This window comes from Lepisosteus oculatus, chromosome 2, assembly GCF_040954835.1.
Source record: "Lepisosteus oculatus isolate fLepOcu1 chromosome 2, fLepOcu1.hap2, whole genome shotgun sequence".
Classification (NCBI taxonomy): Eukaryota; Metazoa; Chordata; class Actinopteri; order Semionotiformes; family Lepisosteidae; genus Lepisosteus; species Lepisosteus oculatus.
This window is the reverse complement of record NC_090697.1, coordinates 56,374,607-56,388,335: the sequence shown is the minus strand read 5'-3', so window position 1 is coordinate 56,388,335 and position 13,729 is coordinate 56,374,607. Positions and strand designations below refer to the sequence as shown.

The 13,729-nt window shown below is 37.0% G+C and overlaps 1 protein-coding gene across 4 annotated transcripts in view; it reads right to left on the bottom strand.

The window, feature by feature from the left end:
- runx2a (RUNX family transcription factor 2a) overlaps positions 1-13,729 on the bottom strand; it is a 99,246-nt gene that overhangs the window by 6,839 nt on the left and 78,678 nt on the right. For 2 of the 4 annotated variants that reach the window (XM_015345862.2, XM_006625668.3), the window contains exons 6-7: positions 8,607-8,777; positions 5,688-5,849 (exon numbers count right to left, since the gene is read on the bottom strand). In XM_015345862.2, coding sequence (XP_015201348.1) covers positions 5,688-5,849; positions 8,607-8,777 — 333 coding nt within the window. The remainder of the gene's footprint in view (positions 1-5,687; positions 5,850-8,606; positions 8,778-13,729) is intronic. The other 2 variants (XM_015345882.2, XM_015345891.2) reach the window with 1 other exon arrangement.

The following is a 13,729-nucleotide window of genomic DNA, read 5'->3' as shown; positions in this document are numbered from 1 at the left end:
GAGATCCAAGTATCAAGGCGCGGTATCTTTAAAAGAGGCCACACAAGTGGCCCTGTGATCATGTGATTCTCCTGTCACATCTCCGAACTAGCTCCAATCAGCATGTGTGTATGTGTGTGCGTCTGTACACACACTGACAAAAGTTGGGATAAATCGGGAATGCACATATGGAAACGCTTTTAGGAAAAACAATTTCCATGAAATGCATAATGAGCCAAGTGCACCCTCAGATGTGGTTGCGTGCCTCCGTTTAGCCAAAGAAAAAGGGCAGATCTGCTCTTTCAGCCCTTCTGTTGGTTTTCTAAAAATTAAAAACCACTAATAGGTTGTGGCTACCAAAACACTGAAAAAAAGCCTCCCTTCCTAAAAACAGTGGCCTTGAATGGAGTTTTCTTATCATAAATCACAAGGCGTCTTCCCTGTCACAATGTCTGCTTTCCAGAGGCAGAGTGTTATGTTTGAAGTGCTGCAAAAGTCAGATCAACGTTTGTTCAATAACATGTGTGGTGAATTAGAAATGTTCACTTTTCTGAATTATCAGATCTTTGCCATTCAAAAAAAGGAAACATTTGTCAAGGAAAGGGCAGCTATCTTTGACAAGGAACAGGGCAACTTGTCTTTAGCTCAAATTCAGCTTTTAATAGTAAGCGCCAGAGGATTTTCTTTCTGATTGTCACAATCTTCTTCCCTGCAAAGCAGGACAAGAATTGTACAGATAACACCACGTGCATTCACTTTTGTAAGACAAAGGCTATTATGGCACATGTTTTTCACATTATTTAATTAACACTGCCGTTACTGAAAATACTATTTAACATTTTGAATACTGTTTTCAATGAATAGAAAAATAATAAAATGGCCTTCCTAAACCACAATATATGATATGTCAGCTACACTTACTTATAGAGTCCTTGTAGTTATAGTGGAGGTATAAGGCTGTAAAGAAGATTTTCCATATGCTCTGTTCTACAGTATAAGAGACTCTACTCTACCTACTCCCATTCCCCTGCTCCCCCCGTACATGTTTAGTTAAACTAAGCTTTAGTTTAACAGTCAAAACAGATTATCAGTTGTGTTATGAATGCTTTTCAACTATAGTCCCAGTTTACTATTGAGTGAAAATTCAGTCAGTAAAATCTTTTCAGTGAAAGTTAATCACAGAATTAATAAATTGGGCTAATTACTGAAACTGGAAATTGCTTGTGTTACAGCCGGTCAAAGGAGGTTGTGAAAGCTGTTTGTGTTGGCAGAATTAATAAGCGTGGTGATTGATAATGCCTGTTGACTCATGTGCAATTAGCTGCTAATTCCACTTAACAGAGAATAATAAAAACTACAGAGCAGGCCTCTGGAGCTTTTCAGTTAGTCAGCAGCTGGAGAGCTGTTCACTCGAGTGCTTAATTCGGATACTGTTGTATTATTTCATGTTAATCACATTTGCTAAGCTTAATCACATTTATCAGCAGTTCTCACTACTACAAAACAATCTTTCCAGTAGAATTCTCATGGGAGTATAGCAGGAATGGTGGATGTCAATGTGCAACCTAATTTCTTTCTAATGTATAGTGCCATTTGGATTTGGCACTGTTAACATTTTGCTGCCTGTCGTGCTGAGCACTGTTAACTGCCGTGCTCCCCAGTGCCTCATCAGTCATCTTCCAACAGCCAGCAACTTGTGTGCAATCAGGAAGTAGGAAGTACAAATGACAACATACACACAAAAAGATAAGAAAAAATTAATGTTGCCTAAGCATCGGTTGCCACTTCACCAAATGGGCTTGAAGAAACGTGTTTGCTCTACTCTAGTGGTCTTTGCTGGTCTTGGAGAGCAACAGTCCACCAGGTTTTATCACCCTTAATCATCACTTAATGAGTATTCATGATGCACATATATTTTAATGAATTCAGCAAGTAATTGTTCCAATTAATTCAAGAGTGGACAAGTTTAGTCCAGACATGCTGTGAGGTATTCAGGTTTTATTTCCTAAGGATCCTGAAATTAGATAATTAGACAGATCAGTACATTAGACTTAATTAAGTGTTAAGTTGTTCCACTGATATTCAAGGTCAATCTATAAATGCTGCAATATTCTGTGCCAGTATAATCCATCTCTTAAATTAAGGGAGTTGCAAAAAAAACTGCAGTATTGCCACCAGAATTACCAAAAAGATTTATTTCTTTCTTTATTTTATTTCTTTATTTATTTTTATGGAAAAGGTATGGATTTGCCAACAAATTCTCATGAATGCTGACTATGAAAACTCCATAAAGTCTAGCATTTTTTCTCCACTAAAATCAGGAATAAGAGTGAAAACCATAAACGTGTGCCTGTGATTAATATATGTAATATTACACAACTGTAAATTTCACTGAACTGACACAAGCAAAGGACAGCATGATTTTTGGCCTAGCAGGCTAAGGAAAATTATAACATAAATACAAATTTACAATTTTAAGCTTTAATAAAGTACCTTTGTGTTGCAGAAAAATGATGAAAATTTTACTTTCATGATTTCTTTAGCTTAAATCTGTGCTCAGCTGGTTGGATAATGTAAAATGTTAAAAGATGCAATGTCCAACACTTCACACCAGTTCATCACTGAAATTTATATTAATGAAAACTCTATAACATTATAACATAAAAGTCTATATATAAATATTATGTTTTCAAAATTCTAAATGTTTTTTTCTTATACATTTACTAAAAAAACTTAGAAAACACAACCCCAGACTTTGTTGTACTTGATCATTATTGTACTTGATGAAGCTGAATTTGGTGATGACATTGCTTGCCAACACATTTTCATGAGTATTTTTCTGAAATGAAAGTTAAAAAATGTCAAATGTGGTATCAGTCACATGATGAATAACCATATGAAGGTGACCAATTGTATCTCCATTTTCAAAAAGAAAATGGTTTTCCGTAGACAGAGACATTTCACACAGACTTCAAGGATAGTCCTCTAATCAGTCTGTAAATAATCTACCACATCAACAGTGTTATTTGGTCTTAACTGATTTTGACATCTACCTAACATACCTCACAGGAGTTCAGCTAGATTATCAGATTGTTAAAAAAAGAAGATCTTTGCTCTACATTGATGCCATCCAGAAGTAAGCAGAAAGTTTTAAGACATTTGAAATGTGGGGGTGAGCATTATTGTGTAGAAAGATTGAAGAATTATATCTGATTATAACTTGACTTTGTTGTAACAATATACAGTATACACAGGCATCAGTTCATGTTCCTACCATATACTATATACAAGTGATCCATCACTGCCAAATATGCTTGGACCTATTTTGCTGACTTGAGGCATCCTTGCTGCTTCATTTATACTTTGTTGGGCATTGGTGATGGGTTTGTCCCTGTTCTTGTGCTTTCACTCAAATAGCAAATGTAAATACAGTTACAGTACATTTACACTTTAAGTTTTGCACTTTAAATTTAGTGGGAGAGAGGAAAAGGTAGAAGAAGCTAGGTATCACGTAGATGAATTAATCAATGAAGATGACAGTTGTGATAAAGTACTGGCATGAAAAAGGATTGGGAAGTCTGCAGAGAAAGGAGCTGCCACACAGGATAAAGTATGGTGAATTCTAGCTGAAGGTTTCTGAAGGTACTGTACGTATTATGTGTATTTCCAATGATAGGATGAACATCAGGACTGAGAGGCATGTGTGTCTTTATGAAGAGAACAAAGCTCCTCTTTTTAAAGATAAAAGAGGGAACAAATCTAAACTAATCAAATTCAATAATGCAGTTGGCTGGGGTTCAAAGTGCCATTGAACCAGAGCAGTGAGAGTAATCTAGATTTCAGCATTGGCTCTAGGCTTAGTGGAAGGAAAAAAAGAAAATCCTTAGGAAAATCACCTGGCAGTTTGTCAAACAGGTGCATGGAGGAAAATCTGCAGGCCTTAAAAATGTAAAAGAATGGTCATGTAGAGGAGCACATATTACTCTACATACACATTCAAGTAATATGGAGTTAAAACCATTGCATGCAGAGTCCTCAAATTACCTTGAGTAATGTCTCTCAACTGTCACTTCCAATAATGGAAATCAGACACTCGCTTGGTCCTCAACAGCCCTGTTATTACCCATTTCCATGAAAATTCCTCAGAAGCTCAAAGCAACTGTAATATACTGTAAAACTGCAGAACCAACGGTCTCTTTCCACAAAGCCTGCACTACAGACAACTGTTCTGAAAAACATATTTTATGAGCCACTCCAGATTTAAAGAATTGGAGTTTTATATAGATCCTATACCACCTTCAAAAATTGCTTGTAAAAGAGGGATAAAAATTAATTTATCTCACTGTTGACAGAAGCTAATGATCACAAAATCCTAAATAATGGATAAGTAAAACAGCTGACATAGAAAATAGTATTGTTTTCAGAAAATGTTACTGTAGTCTGAAAACTGGAGTTTGTTCCATTATGATCTGCAGAAGTAGTTCATGTATTTACCAAACCTGTGTATGGTTTGTGACCACTTGACCAATGGTGGTCATTTTATTAACAATTCAACATGTGAACATATGACATAATGAATGAGCAGCCTTTTTAGAATCTTTGCCAATTTTGAAATGGTAAGTTGTTGGGTTTTTTTGTCAGAGGAAAACAAGCGTTTGGAATGCTTCTTCAGAGATTTAGCATACTGAATGTTCAGGTAAGGCACTCATTTTTCCAACTGGCAACACAAAACACTCTATGCCAGAGTACATCACTTCTCTTACTTGATATGTCACAAGTCCCAGGATAAGTAATCAGCACCTTTTTGGGGTTTTTTTCTTGACTCTTCACAATGTAAATTGACAATTGAAATTGACAAGGCGCCTCATAATTGATGTATTACTTGAATTACATTAATTTGCACAAACAATACAACTAATGCCTAATTCAAATTTTCACTAGGTCAGATTGATGGTCAGAACAGCAAATTTACATTATTAAATTACATGTGAAGACTTTAAATGATTTTCAATTTTAAATGGTAGAGTTAACGGCAAAGTAATAAAAGTACAAAAATTCACAATTAGGGTTTTTTATATAACACTATTATATTGCCATTTTCACCTCTTAGTAATTAAGCACTGATACTCAATCTAATTGCCAAGAAATTAATGTCAGTTTTAACATATCTAATAGTAGTTTGATTGGCCTCTCTTCCTGTCCCCTGCTCCCGCCTCTCACTCCTCCTCCCTCCCAACCTTTGTTCTCCCGCTACTTTACCTTTGCCTACTGCCCTGTCTCTCTCACACCTGAAGAAGGCTCCACGGCCGAAACGTTGTGTTCTCTTTCTTCTTTTTTTCAGCATGGAATAAACCTATTACTTGTTCCTATCTAATAGTATCCTGGAATGTCAGAAGCAGCTGATAAACGCTAGAGGCAAGAAATGAGTGAGTTATGGGTAAAAGGAGGGAAAACAATTCTGAGAAATGTGCTCACTTTATTTAAATGAGAATGAAATAGCATGAACAGCAAACAGTCACACCTCCCCCAAACACACCAACAGAGACACACCTTAGCCCATGGTGTTCCTCATCTGAAGTGGTCAATCCTCCTGATGTTCCAAAAAAATGTTTGATTTAGATTAAATATAGTAAGCCCCTTAGCTGTCAGTCCTCCGCAGCTCAGAACTGCTGGCACATCTGTACTTGCAGGAGGGAACGGCTGCTCACCTGAGAGGCGTCTTGGCACATCGCTGATAGCAGGAAGCCCTGTGGCTCGGGTGGAGGAGAGAGGGGTTGTGGAGTGGATGGAGGGTGATGTCATTTGGCTCAGATATGGAGTATACGGTTGGTCGTAGGACCAAGGAGGAGAGGATTGGGACTGCCTGGGATCTGTCAAGACAATAAACACAGAGGCCGTGAAGTCTTTGCATTACCATTTCTCAGTTTACTTTTTAAATGTGCATAGCTTTCTGGACTGGTTCAAAATCCGTCCCATAATTTCTGGGAAAAAGCAACCAGAACTGCTCTGAAATGAAACAGACATGTTTAAAAGATTTTTACTCTTGAAAAGTAAAATCTCCTTTTCTTTTAGGAGGGTCATGATTGCAGTTTATAATTATTAGCTGTAAAGTGGATCAATATAATTCACATTTCTAGTAAGGAAGAAAACTATTTTTTCCTCCAAAAGGACTGGTGTACTGTCTTGGGTGCAGTCACATCTTGTGTCTGAATGCTTCTACTGTAGGTTGCAGTGACCCTTACCAGAAATTAGCAGATTTCCCAAAAAAAAGAATGGAATACATTTCACCTTTCCAACGACAATTAGAATGCAGTCATAGGTAAGAGCAGCCAATATCCAGTTGTGGTGAACAGATTTGTTTTTTATTTAACTGATGTGTTATGAAATGTTTCTATCAAAAGACCGAGGACTTCCTGTGAACTGAAAACACCCTTTTTAGCATTAATTTAGCAATAAAATAGTAAGTAGTGGTTGTCTGTAAAAATATAGTGGCACACATTGCCCTGTGTATTTAACATTACTGTGGTCATTTTCTTGATGTATGTGGAGATACAGTATATGACCCAGAGGCTGTTGCGTGTCTGGGGTTGACCGCAGGTGCTAGAGAAACAGCTCTGCTTCTTTTATCCATTCATTATCAGACAGACACTTTTTATTGCTAATGTTCATGACAGCCCAGCACCTATCCTTGAAGCAGAGGATATAAGCCAAGACTAAACCCTGGATGGGATAGTCCACTGGACGACACACACAATAAATTAACATAGCCAACTTTGGAAACTAGGAGGGAACAGAAGTAGAGAAAAACCCACAAGAGAACAGAATGAGAGGTTGTGAACTACTCACAGAAGGCTGTCCAGCCTGGAATCAAATCCATCATCCAAGAGCTGTACAGCAGCAATGTTAAGTGCCTTGTTACTGAATAGTGCATCTTGAAAATGACTGCACTGGACTATAATTGGCAGGTTGTGAATGCTGAAGAGTAAAATTCCAGGTGCTTTACTTTTACAGCAGTAGAAGCAAGTGTAAGATCTAGAGTTTAACACCATGTTTTTTTAATCTTGCAAATTTGTTCATTAATGCTACTGTACATATTAAACTGACAAATATACATACAGTATAAAATCATGAAATATAAACTATGACTGGAAGCCTGAGTTTCTTCAAAGTTTTTACAATAAGTGTTGTCACTTATTAAAAGGTGTATTCCATCAGGGTGAAAACTTATACTGAAAAGAGGGTTTGACAGTGGAATATGATATTACTGAACTCTACAGCACATACAGTAAAGCAATTAGCCCACCCTACAAAAACCAACATTACATAACAAAACAAATCAGGTTATTCTAATAAGAAAATCCTCCTTTAGCAAACAATTCTACTTGGGTGTGATTGTGGGTGTAATGCAAAACAGTGCTTTCAGTAACAAAGCTTTATAGATCAGTCTTGTGTAAGGGTTCTCTGTGCTGAGCTCAGCTTAAATCACATTGCATGGGTGTGTGTAGTGTGATATGCAAATGCAGCATTTAAACAAGTTTACAGAAATGTGCATCTTCCCCTTTTGCATGGTAAATGCTTCTCATAAACAAAGTGTGGAAACAAAACAGATTGAATTTCTACGGGAGTCTGCCATACTATCAGCCACATTTCTTTTTAAACAGATATGATATACAGTACTTATCTGCTTTCACTGTAGCTGTGTAGAGCTGATTCTGATTGTGTAGTTTTGTTTTCCATAGATTTGGATTTTCTATTTGGATTAGAAATACCTCTCAACATGAACATTTTTGTCTCCTGTAAAAACATTGCAGCTTGGCTACATATTTATAAAGAAAGCAGTACTAGCACTAGAATAGGCTATGCCCACTAATTGCAGGAAAGGCTCCATTTGACCTACAGTATGTAAAATAGTTTCACTTAAAATAGGTTATTATATCATACATCCTAAACATCTGCCTGCTACACAATGCACATCTTATCATCCTTGCAAAATGAATACCATCAAACCTGCACTTCATGTCATGCTCACAGTGTAACCAACAAAAAAAGACATGCACAAACAGATAATTATTTTCAGAAAAATTGTTTCTTCAGATCAGGTATATTTCTGAAAGTAGAAATTGTTGGTTTTCTGGGATGCTTTGAGAAGCATCTGGAGATGCCTCTGGGATCAATTAGTAACTAAATAAGCAAGATGGATGCAATATCTGATAAATGAATAAAGATAAAGTTCATGTTCCCAATAACCCCTGTTAAGGAATTAGACTTACTTGTCTATAAGCACGGGGGGCTACAGTACAGGATGACTGAACTGTTGAAGGTACTTACTCCAAGAATGCAGTTGATTTCTATTATCCAGACATCTTATGTTAGAGCTTAGGTTGTGACACTAGTGAACTGAGACTGTTTTTGTGACAGATGCTTTTAGCTTATTGGCAACTCACACCAACTCACTGCTATCACAGGTGAAGCTGACCTTAGCCAGGGATCTCTCAGCTCCCAGCAACCCCTGCGAGGTCCAGGTAACCATGAACTCTACTTCATGGGCTATGTGATTGTAGTGCCTGTGTGGTTCTCCAGGAGAGTGGAACTGGGCAGGCTTTAAGTTTCTCTTCCCATTCCCTTACCTGAGATCTGTGTTTGACCCTGTGGATTAAAGGAGGCTGGTGCAGGATTGAGGGATGGCCGGGGGTTCTGTGTGGGGACTCTCATTGTGGACTGACGAAGGCGTTCTAGCTCGCTCAGTCGTTCTGAAAATAAACCAGGCTTCGGTGGGTCTTCCAGTTTTTGTCTGTGTCCTGCAACCATAGAGAAAGATTTTCCTTCAACTAAAACTGCCTTCAAAAATATGGATTCACCGCACAAGAACTGTGAGGAACAATGCTTTGTTGAAAATCCCATTTGAGATTTTGTAGTGATAAAACTAATGGATTACAAAGAAAATGGAAACATCCATAATATTTTTGTGATTGCAGCAGGGGTTGTTTTTCATTCCAATAAAGATTTTAGTTAGTTGACGTTTTGAAAACATTTCCTCTCTTTTCTGCACTTGCTGTACAGTATGTATTTGTAATATCATAACACAAGGACTGCAGAAGAGGATAAAGACTTGGGGATCATCAAATTGACCTTTTCTCTTGGAGTCTTTCTTGAAAATCTCAGTTGAATCAGCCAAATAGTTTATTAGCAAAAAAAAATATTTTTAAAGGAGTCTCCTGGCAATACAGTGCTGAATTTGTCTACAATGCATTCACAGTCTTTCTCTACTTATAAAATTCTGCCAAGTATGCACGGTAGAAACTGTCAAGAGGAAAAAAATGTGCCCTCTTGTGGCTGACAATGTCACGGCAAGAAAAGAAAAATAAAAAATGTCAGAATTTCTTCAAATGTTATTGGGCTTTTTAAATCACCATGAAAAAAGTTAATTCTACTTATTGCTGATTAAATCTACAGGATATTTTTTTAAACATGAAACCACAGGTTTACAACAAATGTGTGCGTCAGTATTACAACCAGAAGCTTGCAAAATTGCTCTGGCCATGCATACAGCTAACTACACACTTAGAAAACAAACTCCACCTCTGCTAGACTAAAGAGATATTTTAGTCTGGAACAATTTCAGGCATTGAGCCCTCCACTGATATAAGACATCCCTGGTTCACACAACTTGCAAAGGCAGCTCATCACAAGTAAACAGACCTAGTCACGCAACACCCACCCCCTTCTTCACTCCTCTAGCCATTCTGCAACAACCCCTGGGTGAATCTATCATTAGAATAAGAGGAAATGCAAACAGTGACAGTGCAGTAAATAATAAAAAGAGGGCTACAGGTGCAGATACTGTGTGCTGGCAAAGTTTTGTGTCAATATAGCCAAAGAATAGTAAAGGCATATTCCTGTTCAGCTTTTTCTAAAGAGTGGGCCTGTCTGGCTCCCCTGAATGGTTGTAAAGTAAATATCAAACAGAAGAAAGAGAAACTCCTGCTGAACCTGGCTCAGCTCCAGCTGGCATGGGATGCTCGCTACCTCCAATCTTGCAAAACCTGATTGCATTAAGGAGCTAAGCTAAAAAATGTAAAATGTAAAAAGAAAAGACTTAAAGGTGCACACGTACTGTATATCACGCACCATATTTTTATACATTTAAAGTATGTATAAAGAATGAGTATACATGCATTTAGGAATTGTTCGCATATGTACAGCTACTGCCATCCCATACTGTGTCAAAAGACTCCAGACGTAAGCGAGCCAGTCCTCTGGTGTGGATAGGTGCCTTGGTTTAATCTGATTTAATTTAATTTACTCAGATAGTTCTCTGGAATCTGGAAATTTACAGAACAATTGGCTCTAACGGTTTCAAAAACAGGTCATGTTAGGTTATGTGAAGATGTCCTCAAAGTCTATGCAGCAAGTACAGTGATTTACATACATACAAGGATGTTCTGAACATAATATTCCAGAAAGTGGGTGTCCACATACAAAGTGTTCAGCTATTGTTATGTTTTGACGACAAAAATATTAAAAGGATGTATTCGATATATTGCGCGAAGGCTTAATTGTATGGAAGTTAATTGTTTTATGTTAACCACACAAGCCGTTCAGACTACTTTAATTACTACTGCTATAATGCAGAATTGTGGTTTTCTATTTCCACTTTTCAATATTGACAACATGGGGAAAATGTGGGGGAGAAAAGTGTAATTTATCTTCAATTGTTCTCAATAAAGCTTTTAACATTAGAACTTAGATTACAACCAGATACTTCATGCAGGTTTTGAGAGAAGCAGATTTACATAGTTCACATAATTCATATCTTACATGATTAAACAAGAATAATGAGATTTTTTTATGCTGAATAACAGGAAGCAAGACCTGGCACATGTTCCCACAGGGCACACTAGTTGTTTTACATACTGATGCCTGATTTCCCTTGGGAAAAATAAAATACATATATATGTATAAATGAGAACAAACCTAAAACAGAAATATTGTATAGACATAAAGAGCAGTATAAACAAGTAGGACAACTTTAAGTAAACAACAGTAAACACAGTCAGAACCTCTTTTTACGCTTTCTGCATTTCCTTTATGACTCCATATAAAGACCAGATCGTTTCTGAAAACTATTAGGAGGCAAAAAAAGCTCACAAGGTTCATCTCTCATTTTGAAATTGAATCTTGCTTGTCACCTTGAAACAGGTGACCAGGGAAGGGGTGAGCAAAGCTTTGAAAATTACAATGTCAGTTGAAACCATTACAAACTCAAAATGTATTCTTTTTTTAATTTTAAAAGGAGCAATACGGCAGTGTTACCTTTTTAATGTACCCTTGTAATATACTGATGAATCTATGCACACCTTTCATTTAAAAAAATGGACCTGACATTATATATTATATGTAGGAGACAGTCTGCCAGGAGAAGCCTGTACATCTGGGTCTAGAGACATTAGGCCTTGTCAGGTTGCATGGGTGTTATATACAGTACAGTATACAACCCAGGTGGCATGAAGGAGTTGCTTAAAAAAACAGCAGCTTTTTCCTAGATGGCAGGGATCTGGCTCTTGCCAGAAAACAGTCCTCACATCATCTTTCTCCACTCCCATTCTCACTCAGAAGAGATTCGAAGTATGAGATTGTTGACTTGTCAATCAATTGTTGAAGTAGGAGATTTTCCAAAGTTACTTTCATCATCAGTCCACCTCTGTTTGACCACCTCTCAATGGTATTAGGTTATTTTCTCTTCTTCACATTAAACCAAGGGGCGCTGTGTAAATGAATCGTCATGGCAACTTATTAAAACTACTGCCTTCATCACAATACTATAGTTGCACAACTTTATTAACATTAAAATTGGCACTCTCAAAACCTACAACTTCTTGCAGATCAAGGTCTTATTGGCTAAAGTTGGTAGAAGTTGGTTCTACCACATTTAATATGTTAAACTCACCTTACCTCTATTGCTAGAAAGCAAACATAAGTGGAAGCAGCCAGGCTAGTAAATCTGCAATGGGTAATAGCCCCATCAGACACATATTCATTTTTGGATTACTGATTGCAAGAGCAACAGACTTTATGCTACATTATGACTGGATTGAAATATCTTTAAAGTAAGTTGTGGGAATGTGGAAGCAAATCTAACCAATTTAGGTGGTTTCTAACCAAAGTGAACCATGATTCTGTAATTGCAATATTGAGATTTAATTTTAAAGACACATTAAATCCCCTGCAAGTACTGGATATCTACCAATCGTTCAAGCAGGTTCCTGTACCCTGAGCAGATATACTGTATTTTTAAAGGGAAACACTTCATTTCATGAAATGTTGCTCAAAAAGAGGATCAGTGTTTTGTATGTTAGCTATGCCCTTTCTAAGGAAGAAACAGTTTACAGTATTTACAGTATTACTGATGGTAATATCCATCCATTTTATAACCGCATCTTCCAATTCAGGGTCACAGGGGAGCCAAAGCTTGTTCTGGCAAGTAATGGGCACAAAGCAGGGTACACCCTGGATGGGACATCACTCCACCACAGGGCAGAGAGATACAAACACAGACACACACATACAGTACTCACACCAGGGCCAATTTTCCCAGAAGCAAATTTACCTAATGTACCTGTATGTTTTTAGACTAATAAGTACTCATTTACTTATTATGGACTTTCTAAAATAAATATAATTAGAGGTAAATAGTAACTAAAATATATGAGGACAAAAGAACATATCCAAAACATACCAGTTATTAATTACAGTTAACAGTCTGTGCAAAACTCTAAGCTATTATAATTCCTCAGAAAATGCACAATAAACATAAGAAAAACAATGGATTTCTTCAGGGATTCATGGTAATGGATTAATGATTAAGAAAACAGGTTGGATTCTTCGTTGAGGCTTTATTATTAGTGAGAATTTAACTTCTCAATGCCCATATATTGGTGCTTGCAGTCTCCTGCTGTTTCATCACAGATATGACAGAAAGTTATACAGTATGCTTGCTGTAGTTAAAGATGTAGAATTTACAGCAAAAGGAAAGTTTTGTTACAATGCACCAGTGAGACCCCATCTACAATACTCTGTACAAAGTTGGTGACCACATTTCCAGAACAAACAGTGATGTTCCGGAATCTGTCTACAGAAGACAGACTAGATACAGTACATTCTTGGGCTTAACATAATGTCTTTCTCCAACAATCAACACTGAAACACAAACCAGAAGATAATGTGGAAACTAGAGTGTATTTATGACAGAGAACATGAAACTCTTTTCTACACAGAGGATTGTGAGAGTTTGGAACAAGCTGCCCACCAAGCTGTTAATACCCTCTAATACCCTGGTTTCTTTCAAGAAAGTGCTGGATGAAATCCTGCAATTTCTTAGCTACAAGCAATAAAATGAGGTTGATGCTCCAAACAGCCTCTTTTCATTTGCAGCCTTATGTTCTTAAATATTGTTTAACAACTTGAATTGTAGGATGTAATCAGTCGTTCAATCATTCACAATGCATTAGTCATGTAAAACCAACCCAATCTATCCTGTTCTGGTCTTGAAAAAAGTGGATAGCCATTACATTACAGTATAACCCTGAACTTAAAGCGATATTTTTTTTTCAGTTACTGTATGTTATGAGCTAACTGTGTTATACTGAAACTTAAGTTAAAATTGACCTAATTTGAAACCCTTTTTTCTTTTAAATATGAGTACACAATGACTAAAACACACAAACTATTAAAAGTGCATATTCCCCCACAT